This window comes from Ambystoma mexicanum, chromosome 2q, assembly GCF_040938575.1.
Source record: "Ambystoma mexicanum isolate Mex_15411 chromosome 2q, UKY_AmexF1_1, whole genome shotgun sequence".
Taxonomy (NCBI): Eukaryota; Metazoa; Chordata; class Amphibia; order Caudata; family Ambystomatidae; genus Ambystoma; species Ambystoma mexicanum.
This window is the reverse complement of record NC_090924.1, coordinates 75,771,108-75,783,856: the sequence shown is the minus strand read 5'-3', so window position 1 is coordinate 75,783,856 and position 12,749 is coordinate 75,771,108. Positions and strand designations below refer to the sequence as shown.

Sequence of the window (12,749 nt, the reverse complement as noted above, 5' to 3'; positions counted from 1 at the left end):
GCATATCGTTTCAGTGAGTCTCAGTATCTTTCCTCTATGACGTCATTCTGCTCTTGTCAGATTTCACTTAGAGCTCTATGACGTCCAATGGTGTGTGCAGACATCCTTCCACCCTCTCAGTATGAGGGTACATTTGATACAATTGTCTGAGTGCATATCATCGCTCATACACTGAATGCGGTATTGGGATGATACCTGGTGTCCTACATACGGCGCTTCTCGTAGTGTTCATGTATGATAGAGGCGAGGGGGCAGGAGCTAGGGAAGACATGTCTACCTGCTCTACTACATTATACTTTTGTGTAAAATGCTAATAACATTTTCTTTAAAGACCATCACCATTACTTCAAACTTACTAAAACACTGAGACATAAGGATATAATAAGATGGTAATCAGTCATAAAAGTGAGCTTCTAGCTGATCAGGGTACAAGTCACAAACGTGAGTGCTGAAAAAATGAGATCATGTGACTAGTGGATGTACAAGCGAAATTGCAAAAGGACTACTGTATTATATTTTGGTGTCTGACGTGTCACTTTTGTAACCTTGACGAAGCCTGCAGCAGGTCGAAATGCATCATCTTCCTTACCTGTTCACTATTCAATAAAGCCTCAGATCAGTGATATTGTGGTCCTGGAATTTTTTTCATCAGAAAATAGTAAAACAAATGAAAAATGCAAATGTTTGCGGTACTGTGTGTGAGACTAGGAAAATATTTTTTTTAAAAGAAAGTGACGATGACTAGTGGGCCCTAAAGAAACCTATTGGTGGAACATGTACAGTGGGCACGGCAAAAGGCTGAAGTCCATGGCTAGTGGGCCCTAAGGAAATCTATAGGTGTAACCACAGTGGTCATGGCCGACCTTGAAAAAACTATGGTATAACAAAACCTTTAAAATTCACTGAAAACACTTTAGTTAAGGGATAGGTAAGGTGATCAGATTTAAGGCAACAAAACCCTTGAAATTCTGCAGATGTAGGAAGTGATGATCAACTTAACTTGGCATCCAGCCCATGAGCTCATACATAACAGATGGGATTTATAATGACAAACAAGGTTAGAGGCTGGCAAGATAGCTCAGTGGGTTGAGCGCTCCCTGCTGAGATTTGTGTGTGAACACATAATTAAGTTCTAGGAGTCATCAACGGGGGATGCCGAGTTAAGATGATCATCACTTCCCACATCCGCTAAATTTCAAGGGTTTTGTTGCGTTAAATCTGATCACCTTAACTGTCCCTTAACTAAAGTTTTCTTCAGTGAATATATATATAAACACATCTAATAAAGCACAACTAAGGACATGCTGGTCCTAGAAAGGGATGTTTTAATTATGGGGATACCAAATCATTCGAACAGGGTCAATATTGCTCTTGGGTGATAGCAAAATTAGCCCTGCGATATGTGGAACATGAGTGCATTTGAGTGCACAGTGGTTGTAAATTTAATGGATTTTTTCAGCAGTGGTAGGATTTGGCGCCAAAGGGAGCAAAGGACTCATTGGCACTAGAGCATACCATTTTACTACTTTGCAGGCACGATGGTTGTGGGCACATCGGATGTGAAATAAAACCCAGGGGCAGCGACTGCCCTAAACTGCTGATCGCCTAGTTTTGCCAGTGCATTTCAACATTTATTGCTGCAGTCCCATTAATGTAAATCGCACTAAATTGATTTACTAAGTGTCAGATGTTCTTATATATGTTCTGTATTTGCAGATCTGTCAATTAAATATGTAGTTGTACAAATGTTTGAAAAATCTGTTCATGAATGTCTACGGCTTGGAGTTAAGCTTCCATTTAGTCTTAAATTTAAACACTGAGGGAACATATGCAGGGTGAATGCCTCACCTGATAACATGTAGCTGAATACTGACTCTGTGACAACTTTGCGAGCTTCCTCTCCTGAAAGAGAAGAACAAGGAGATTTTAAGAGCAGGAGAGAGGCACCTGGAGGAGGAGATACCCAGAATGATGGGCATAAAAGCCAGAAATAAGAAATAAATGCATTACAGCCAAATATTGCGAAGATGGTTGTACTGTACCCTGTAACTGCCAAAAACATTGAAAAGCTGACAAGTTTGAAATCTGGAACCAGCAGATGAGCACACACAACCTTCCAAATGTGTCAGATAGATCATACTTGCTCTGTAATAGGACCCATGGCTCCTACGCACCCTTATGCTGGAAATTATGTCATAAATACCTGCTGTAAGGGTGTTGAAGAAGCTTACACAAGGGTGGCATGTTTATTGCTATAGACCTTTGATAGTAAAATAATCCTCACTATCCTCATATCTAAGAGGGGTTTCCTTGCTTCAAAGTAACACTAAAGGATCTGTCCGAATGTCAGTCGAAATGAAAGTCCATCGCCCTGTGTCACAACCTACGTCTATCCCTTACACTACAACTAAAGTTTAATATTATCCAACAGAAAGTTCCTTCTCCAGGAGAATGACTCCCTTCTCCTGGTACACGGGTGGCATTTCCAAAATGTTCTCTTGCAAAAAGGTGCCAGGGGGAATGACTCCCTTCCCCTTGCTTGTAGCAATCTAGAAGAAAGTTCCTTCCACAAGAGAATGACTCCCTTCTCCTGGTATACATGTGGTGTTCCTGAAAATATCCACTTGTAAACAGATGGAAGGATGAATGACTCCCTTGCCCTGGCTGGACATTCCAGCACTTTGTACAGTCAACTTTCTGGAGCAAGAGATCGGCTCCCTTCTCCCGGTACTGGTCTGACTCTCCAGAACAGTTCACAACAAGGCCAGGGGGGTTGCCTCCCTCCCCCTGGTGTCTTTTCAGTGCACGTGAAAAGGTGTTTGAGAGATATTTTTTCAACTTGGGTTTTATCTTGGCACTCTTTCACTCTATCAGCAAAATCCTACTTATATAGGGGTACCAGACCCTTCTCTTGTGGTCAGTGGGCTTATCTCTTGCACTGGTACAAGGAGGATTTCCTAGGATGCTTGGTTCTCTTCTATTGTCAATGGTTCTTTGGTATTCCTCATGTCTCATGTGAGCCACCTCGTCTCAGTAATAGCACAGTCAGTGTTCCATATGTTTTCTGTGCTCTTCTTCGTCCTAGTATTTTCTGCCCTGACTGTACCCCAGGCACTACAGAAATACAGTTTTACTCTCAATATAATGGTTTGAAATGGAAAGAGGGGGCTGAGGCATTTGGGGGTGCAATGTTGTACAATGGGTTGTACCCAAGGTGTTCATTCTTATCCCCATGAGGTCCTTCCGCATTAAAACCACCCTAGGGGGAGTACTGGGTAGTGGCCGCACCTCCATATCCTCACAAGAAAGGTGTCCCCCATGGGTAGAAGTGACGATACCTGGTGAAACGTACCACTGCCCACATGTATTTTGTTCTGCCATTTACTAGGTGTAATGAATACACAGATCCTGCCATTCTTTCTGAACTCTGCCAGGAGCACAAACAATTCACTGTACTCCCAGTGGTTGCATGTGTTAATATCCCTGCAAAAATATCGTGATACAAAAATATCGCCATATTTTTGCGGCGATATTGACCCATGGACCCTGCGGGGGACACCCCTGCAACCCCCGCTCCCACAAATTATCCCCCCAAAAAATATCGACAAATGGCCATATGTATGGCGATATTTTTGGTGGGGAGATTTTGTAGGGATACCCTCCCAGTACAGTGTACCCAGTGCACATATATTCTGATTTTTAAAAAAAGTAAAGCTTGATCGAAATGCTAAAGTCAAACGCTCCTCAGCCAATGGACACTGCTGTGGGTAACATTCCATTCCAAATTAGTTTGCCTGAAATGTGTCATTGCAACGAGCAATCAAGCATATGCAAAGCAGTCTTGGCCCCGGCCTACAGAGATAGTTAGTTCTCTTTTGTGACAACAAAGGAAAGCTAAACTACCATGGAGTGTTATGCAGAGGAATATGTATTGGTTAAAAATCATTGCCCTCAGTATTCCAATCAATAACCTTTCTTTTCAGTGAGTCACCATATGTAGGAGGAGTATGTCTACAACCGGGCATCAAGCTTGCTTTGCCTGTGAATACAAGCTGCACCTCACCAATCATGGCGAACAAGGGTTCAATAAGCATGCCTGTTGGCGTGTATGCTCATGTACAGAGCTAAACTAGCCCAGCTGTTTCGGCTTCAGTGTTGCCTTTGGGACAGGGATCAAGACTGGTTTGCATATGTGTGGTATTCTTCCCTTGCAGACAAATTACAACAACAAAACAATAGAAAGGAATGTTAACCAGAACAGGGAGAGATAGCTCAAATATTTAAATCTATCACTTTGGTTTTCTCAGTAACTTAAATGTATGTTACCTTCCCCATTATACTCTACTAAGTCCACACATCTTTTACTCATTGACAGATACATACTGTTTCTAATCTTTAGCTTCATCCCTCTACCAAGTGTTCACAAATTCTACCTTCACCATTTGTCCCTCATGTGAGCATGCTTGTTATCCTCCACACCAAGACAAGCATGCCAAAATATCTGGCCGTTGTTCCTTCTGTTGTCCATGAATTTTCTTTTTTCCGTATAGTTTTGAAACACAGAAATACATTCAATAATAAAACAGAAGGAGCCAAAGAAATATGAAGAGTATTTAAACATTTAAAGAAAAAAACAATTAGTGTAGAAAATAATGACTTCAACAATAGAGTTCCTACATTTTCCCCATTTCTCAACACTTGGGGAGGGCATATCATTGTACCTGCTTCTACTTGGAACCCAACTTGTGCACATGAAATAGACAACTTTTACTATCCAATCTTGGTTTAAAAGTCTGGCACATAGGATTCCATTTGTCCCATGTTCAGCTCTTACGATGCATCATGTAACTGCCTGATCAAGCTGTAATTATACAGTGAAGCATTTTTACGTTACATTTGAGAAATGAACCAATGCAATATGGAGAGAATTTTTGCTTTATTCACAAAATGAACATATTTAATGTAAGCCCATTGGACAAACCATTTAATACCACTCTGAAATGCAAGTAAACTACTACCAAGAAGAACAAGTTACTTACCAACCGTAACGTTCTTTTGACTGGATGTTCCTCCCACGTATTCCTCATCTTATGATATTCGTATCCTGCCAGCTTCGCTGCTTCGGCAAAAAAAATTCTCGCCATCGGGCGCTGTGGACAAAGCCGTGGCGTCGATGTCCCTTGACGGGCTCCGTACCATGTCGACGTCACCATCAGTATAAATAGCTCGTACCGCGCCCGTTTTTCGAGGAAATATTCGAGGAACACCCAGGCGTGCCTTATGACTGATAGAGTCTTCGTGAGAGGAAAGTGTAAGAAACAAACTGTACTGCGGGGTAGGATGGGAGGGGCGATGAGGAATACGTGGGAGGAACATCCAGTCGAAAGAACGTTACAGTTGGTAAGTAACTTGTTCTTCAAATGGATTGTGTCCTCCCACGTATTCCTCATCTTATGATAGACTCCCGTAGCAGTGGTATTTTGGAGGTGGGAGTACTAGTTATTGTTTTCATGGACGGAATGAAGTGCCACCTTGGCAAATAAACCCTCATTGGAGGAAGAAGCATCTAAGCAATAATGCTTGAGGAAGGTATGCATTGATGCCCATGTTGCAGCTGAACAAATATCTGCTGCAGGGACTCCCCTCTTCAGAGCCGCAGAAGTAACCATCCCCCTAATGGAATGGGCTCAAAGCCCATATGGGGTCCTTTCCCACCAATCTGTAGCACTCAATTATAGCCAGAATGATCCAGCGGGATATGGTTTGTTTTGTCACTGCTAATCCCAATTTATGACCTGTATAACCTACAAAAAGTTGGTCATCTTGACGTAATTTTGACATTCTTGAAATGTAAAAACTGAGAGCCCATTTTGGGGTCCAGTCTATGCAGTCTCTCCTCTTCTTTGCCCAAATAGGGAGGAGGATAGAATGTTGGGAATATGATTTTTTGTGACAAATGGAAGTCAGAAACTACTTTTGGTAAGAAAGAAGGTTTAACTTTAAGAACCACCTTGTCCTTGTAAAAAGTAGTATATGGAGGTTTACATGAGAGAGCCTGTAGTTCACTAACCCTGCGGGCTGATGTTAAGGCCACAAGAAGGACAGTCTTTAATGTTAGAAGCATCAAGGGACAAGAGTGCAGAGGCTCAAAAGGTATACAAGTTAGAAACTTAAGTACTAGATTTAAATCCCAAGTTGGAACATGAAAAGGGACTGGAGGGTATACATTGGTAAGCCCTTTCAGGAATTGAGTTATCAATGGAATTTTGAAGTAAGAAACCTCTTCCGAGGAGCGCTTGAAAATGGACAGCGCAGCTAGATATCCTTTAATTGTTCCGATGTGGAGCCCCAGATTGGCTAGATGTAATAGGAAAGAAAGCACCATTGGGGTGCCACATTGAAAGGATCCACATCCTTATCTTTGCACCAGTTACTGAACTTGTTCCAACGACACCGGTACAAGGATTTTGTTGCTGGCCTTCCGGCCGAAAGCAAAATCTCCATTACGTCATCCGGAAGATCCCAATCCTTGTATCTCAACCTCTCAGAAACCATCCGTGAAGGTTGAGTGTCTTGACCTCTGGATGGAGAACCCGACCTTCCTCTTGCAAGAGAAGATCCTCTCTTTGCGGAAGACGTATTGGAGGGCAGATGGACATGTCCAGAAGGTCCGGGTACCACGTCCTCCTGGCCCAATCCAGGGAAATTAGGATCATGGTTTTCCTGAACTTTCTCAACCTCCTGATTACTTGAGGAATCACAGGGACTGGAGTAAACCCGTACAGAAGTGGAAACTTCCAGTCCACCACGAACGCATCTCCTAGAGCTCACTCTAAGGAAATTCCCTTGAGCAGTACTGTTCGCACTTCCGGTTTACCGTGGTCGCGAAAAGATCCACTTGAGGGGTTCCCCAAAGGGCAAAGATCTCCAGAAGGACTTCCTGAGCTAGTTCCCCCTTGTGGGAGACTGTGCTCTGCCTGCTCAGAGCATCTGCCTCCGTGTTCTGCGCTCCGGCTAGGTGAACTGGCGATAGATTCCTTCTCGTATTACCCAGAACCCAAGCTTCATTGCCTCTATGCACAGTGTTAGTGACCCTACACCTCCTCTCTTGTTGAGGTAGTACATGGCCACCATGTTGTCCGTCATTATCAGGACATTCTTTCCCTGTACAGAGGACAGAAAGGCTTTCAGCGCTAGTCTGATTGCCCTCAGCTCCAATAGGTTGATGTGTAGTTTGGACTCCGATGGAGACCAACGACTGCTGATTGTCAGATCGTTGATATGGGCACGCCACCCGTGAGTGAGGTGTCCGTTACTACTGTTATCTCCGGCCATGGTTGCCAAAGAGATTCTCCCTTGAGGATGTTGTTGTTGCAAGCCCACCGTAGTAGATCCTGAGCGACTGCGCTCGGGACTTGCAGAAGATCCGACATATTCCCTGAGAACTGGGACCACTGAGTTCTGAGGGCCCATTGAAGGGATCTCATTCTCAATCTGGCTTCTGGCACCAGAAAAATGCATGATGCTATGTGGCCGAGCAACCTCAGAAAATCGAAGGCCAGCACATGCTGGGCATTCTGGAACTTTGTTACCATCCGCAGAATGTAGAGTGCTCTTATCTCGGGAGGCGAGGCTTTGCCCGAGGAAGTGTCCAAAACTGCTCCGATAAATTGAAGCTCTTAGGATGGTATCATGTGGGGCTTCTTGAAATTGAGGGAGAAGCCCAGTTTGTGAAGAAAGTGACAGGTGATGGATAGATGTTCCTGAGCTTGTTCGGGAGAACGCGCTCTGATTAACCAATCATCCAGGTAGGGGTAGACGTGAATCCCCCCTCTCCTGAGACTCGCTGCCACAACAGCCATCAACTTAGTGAAAACCCTTGGGGCGGAGGTCGACCAGAATGGCAGAACTCGAAACTGATAGTGAGAATTGCCAATTGCAAACCTCAGGTACTTTCTGTGCTTGAGATGGATTGGCACATGAAAGTAAGCATCCTGAAGGTCCAATGATACCAACCAGTCTTGGAGTTGGAGAGCCTGAAGGATCTGAGAAAGGGTTACCATCTTGAACTTGTCCTTCCTGAGGAACTTGTTCAAGTTTCTTAAGTCCAAGATGGGTCTCAATCCTCCGTCCTTCGTTGGGATGAGAAAGTATGGGGAGTACCAACCCTTGTTCCTCTCCACTACAGGTACCTGACCTGTTCTATTGCACCTTTCTCTAGCAGGGTTAAATTTTCCTGTAACAGGAGCGGATCTGGAATTTTGACAGAGTTGATTCCCGGTGGATGGTTGAGGCCTTTTTAGGAAGGGGAGACAGTAACCCTGAGCTTCTGTTTCCAGTGCCCAAGCATCTGAGGTAATGCCCCGCCATTCTTTCAGATTCTGAGAGATCCTGCCTCCCACCGGGGTTTTGTGTAACAAGGTCTCAGAGTGATTTGGAGGCGGCTGCAGGAGCGGCTGAGGGCAAAGATGCTGTTCCTGAGGTTGGCTTTGCAGTCTTTCCTCGTCCACCACGAGTGACATTTCTCTTGCCTCTTTGAAAGGCCTGTCATCTTCCTCTACCAAAAGAGGAGTAGTACTGAAAAGAACGACCCCTCCAGGAAGATGAGCCCGAATAGGGTTTCTAAGGCTGTGGCATGGAGGCGCTAAGAGATTTAGCTGCCGCGTTTGATGTCTGCAGTTTTTCTAGGCTTACTACCAAACAGCCGCAAGCCATCTAAAGGCATGTTGAGAAGTCTGGCCTACACATCTGGTGCGAACCCCGACTTCCTCAACCACGCAAATCTGTGTAGCACTGTGCTTGCAGCCATGGATCTGCTGATACTATCAGCAGTATCCAGTCCAGACTGGAGACATTCCCCCATTGCCTCCTTTCCGTCTTTGACAATATTCAGGGAGCATTCCCTTTCCTCGCCTTCCGGAATATGATCAGCCGCCGCCGAAATGCAGTCCCACAGGGTATCGGAGAACCTGGCCAGGGTACAGGTGACACTAGTTGATTTAAGCGCCATGCTACCCAAAGTAAAAACTTTACAGGCCCAAGCATCCACCTTCTTATCCTCTCTATCCAGAGGGATAGAAGGATATGCAGTCTGTCTTGAGGTAGTTGCAGCTTGAATAACCAGACTTTCTGGAGTGGGATGCCTGTTTAAATATTCAGGATCGGAACCAGAAGTTCTATATTTCTTAGGAAAATGACTGTTAACTGCAGCAATATTGTCAGGAAGTTCCCAGTTTTTTTCCCACCTTTCTCTGAAGTGCCCTATGGAAGGGGAGAACTGGATCCTTCTGGGGGCCCCAATCAAGTATGTCCCTCATATCGTCCAGATCAAAAGTGGGTGATGCTCTACCCCAGCCCATGTATTCCACCACTCTATTCATTAAACTCCTGTACCCTGAACCTGCAGGCTCTGCAGGGTCAGGTTTTTCAAACTCCAGCTCAGGTAATGTATCAATGCCACTAGCATAGTGAAGGGTGTCACACAGGTCTCTCATTTTCGATTCTGGATCGATTAGTTCTTCTGGGACCTCTCTAGTACCATGTTGTACTCCAAAAGGAGAAAACTCCTCTCCTTCAGAGCCACTTTCTTCAAAAATTGAAGACATAGACTTAAAGAAGTCTGATTTTGGTAAAGGTGTAAATCTCCTGTCTTGTTCATAAGGTTTGGTCGAAGGAATCGACGGAACCTTCGATGGTATCGAAGGAGTCTTCGAGGACACCGATAATGTCTTCGACACAGGCTTTTGGCTTCGATGTCGAAGCGGTCGGCGCCGATGGCGTCGACGAAGTCACGGACGTTTTCGACGATTTTTGTTTTTTATATGGTGTTGGAGAAATACTCGACTCTCGAGGAATCTTCGACTTGGCGTCGACTCGAGTTTTATGAGTTTCATCCATACGACTGGGTTTTACCACAGTACTTCCTGACTTCCCTGTGTCGTCCGATGGAGCGACAGGGGTCCGGCTCCTCTGAGGGTTCTTTGAGGGGGTCGAGGCTGCATTCTCAAAGACCTCCATCATCTTCCTTCTAAAATCTTCCAATTTTCTTGGGGAATCCGACTTAGTCGGGCATCATACCAAATCGGTAGATGAATCGGATGATGACGAGGGAGATCTATGTCTCCTTTTTACTTTTTTGAAGAGGAAGATGAAGAGTGCCTCGATCTACTACGAGATCGAGATCGCTTAGAGTGTCTATGACGATCCGATTCTTTCGAATCGCTCTATTTTGTATGTCTTTTCAACAAGGCCTTCGGGGCCATAGAAGCTTCCCTCCCCACCGCCAGTTTACCTTTCCTCTCACGAAGGGCCTTCTCCGTCATCGACTGACAGGAGCCACAGTCGCCGGTTCAATGGTTTGAACCTAGGGACCAGAGACAAACGCGTCGAGGATCTATAATTGACATCTTTATCTGCAGTCGATATACTTTTTAAACCCTGTCTTGGGAGTAGAAGGGGTAGAAGAAGACGACATTTTCAGAAGAAAATTTCAAAGTGCGCCGTTCTCGAGAGCAAAGCAATCTGAAAAACAGAACTGAAGCCAACGGGCGCGGCACAAGCTATTTATACTGATGGTGATGTTGACACGGTACAGAGCCCGTCGAGGGACATCGACGCCACGGCCTCGTGCACAGTGCCCTCTGCCGAGAATTTTATTTCCGAAGCAGCGAAGCTGGCAGGATAAGAATATCATAAAATGAGAAATACGTGGGAGGACACAATCTATTTGACTATTAGTACTGTGTCTTTTCTAAACGAGAAAAATATCACACACAAATAGCTCAAGACAGACATAATCCTCTTCTTCACTATTTAGTCAGAAACGTCAGCAGTAAGGTATCATGTTTGCCGCTAGCATATGTTGACACTCTTCCTAAATCCAAATTGGGAGGCCTAATAACAGCCTATTGAAATGATGGCCAAATGCTACCTTCAGATTTCCATATATTCAAGAGCCTGAAGACACAGGAAAAGAAAATACTTATCTCCACTTATCAAATGGGAGAGCAGAAATCAATTTGAAAGCAAGAGGAACAAGCATTTGGTAAATTGCAAGCCTTGAGCTCTTAGTCCATAGTCTCCTATTCTCCATATGTATGTGACATCGATCTCCATTGGTGATTGCATTTGGAGTTTATTTTGCACAAAAAAACTCAATTCGAATGTCAGGACACATACACAGCCTCTAGTGTGACTGACCCCACCCCCACATGCAACCACGTTCTTCAGCTGTCAGTCATTGTCTACCCTAGAGTTAAATATGGGCAGGTACAATGGGTATGAAGGGAGGGCCTTATGGACAAAGGTGGACTATGAACTAGGAATGCAAGTGTCATTGGGTGAATAATTTGTACTTGCTCTCACAACTTTGTCCTCCTTCTCAATACCCAACAGAGATAAGAAAACACAACCAAAGTTTCGGTGGGGGGGTGGGGTAGCATGACGAATCAACTCTAGCCAAAAATATTTTCAGGACAGCTTGGCAGAATGCATTGAAGATCTCACATGTTTTGTGCCACCTAGATATAATTACAGAGCTCTGGGAAAATCCAGACTATGCAAAACCTATTGATTCCCGAGGAAGGAAAAGGGTAGGAATAAAAATGTTCTGAAGCGCATTAACATGACAGCTGAGGTAATGGCCAGCAAGAATGAAGTCTGCTATGTGATCCACTTCAGATTAACTGTAAACTTATTGCTGGCAAAGAGTGATGTTTTGGGCCGTGACAGAGCGAGCAAGTATTTGTATTTGTATTTTTATGTTACTTTATATAGCGCTTTTAACCAAAGCGCTTTACATAGAACAGTTCATGATACCTAAAATCAGCAGTGAAAATCAGTGTTCAGAGTCAGCCAGAATCAATCAGACAACTGAAGCAAGTGAGTTTTTAAAGAGCGGAAAAGAGAGAAACGAGTAATGGAACGAAGAGGTAGAGGAAGAAGGTTCCAGTGAACAGGAGCAAGAAACTGAAAGGAGAGGAAGCGGGAATGAGCACAAGGAGGACGAAGTATGTTACGTCTAAAAAGACCGGCAGAAAGGAGGGCCAGAGAAGGAGAATAGAATAAAAGGAGAGATGCAAGATAGTCTGGAGCAAGACCATAGAGAGATTTGAAAACTAGACAGAGGAAATTATATTTGTGCTGGAGTAGGAGGACAGCCATCCAAGTGAAACAAGAGAGGAAGTAATTGAGTCACGATAAGCGAGACGGCAAAGTGAGCGAATTGCAGAATGATAGATTTATTTAAGAGGAGCAAGACGGGAGCAGGGAAGACCAAAGAAGAGAAAAGTTGGGCGAAAACTAGCGAGGATACAAGGAGCTTTGTAGCGTGAAAAGTAAGGAGTGGGTGAATTTTGCATATATTGTAAAGATGAAATCGGCAGGTGCGCGACGTAAGAGAGATATGATGCGCAAAGGGAAGATTAGAATCGAAGTAAAGACCAAGAATACTGGCAGTGAGGAAGATGTAGAGACTGGAGGGAGGAAAAGAGGTAGAAGGGAAAGACAGTGACGAGAGTGTGTTGGTGGAAAAAATATGACTTCAGTCTTTCCAGCACTTAAAGTGAGGAAATGGGCGGTAATTCAAGTTTTTATAGCAGAGAGACAGGATGAAAGAGTGTGATGAATGTCAGGTGTGAAGGATGAGAAAGAAAGAAAAAGCTGAGTATCATCAGCATAAAAGTGATGCGATACTCCAAAGGATGAAATAATAGGAGCAATAAAAGAAGTGTATAGAAAAAATAAAAAAG

The 12,749-nt window shown here is 44.1% G+C and overlaps 1 protein-coding gene across 2 annotated transcripts in view; it reads right to left on the bottom strand.

Moving 5' to 3' along the window:
• The window catches only part of DNAAF8 (dynein axonemal assembly factor 8), a 1,512,143-nt gene that overhangs the window by 352,748 nt on the left and 1,146,646 nt on the right, over positions 1-12,749 (bottom strand). For both annotated transcript variants that reach the window (XM_069646874.1, XM_069646873.1), the window contains exon 23: positions 1,849-1,902. In XM_069646874.1, coding sequence (XP_069502975.1) covers positions 1,849-1,902 — 54 coding nt within the window. The remainder of the gene's footprint in view (positions 1-1,848; positions 1,903-12,749) is intronic.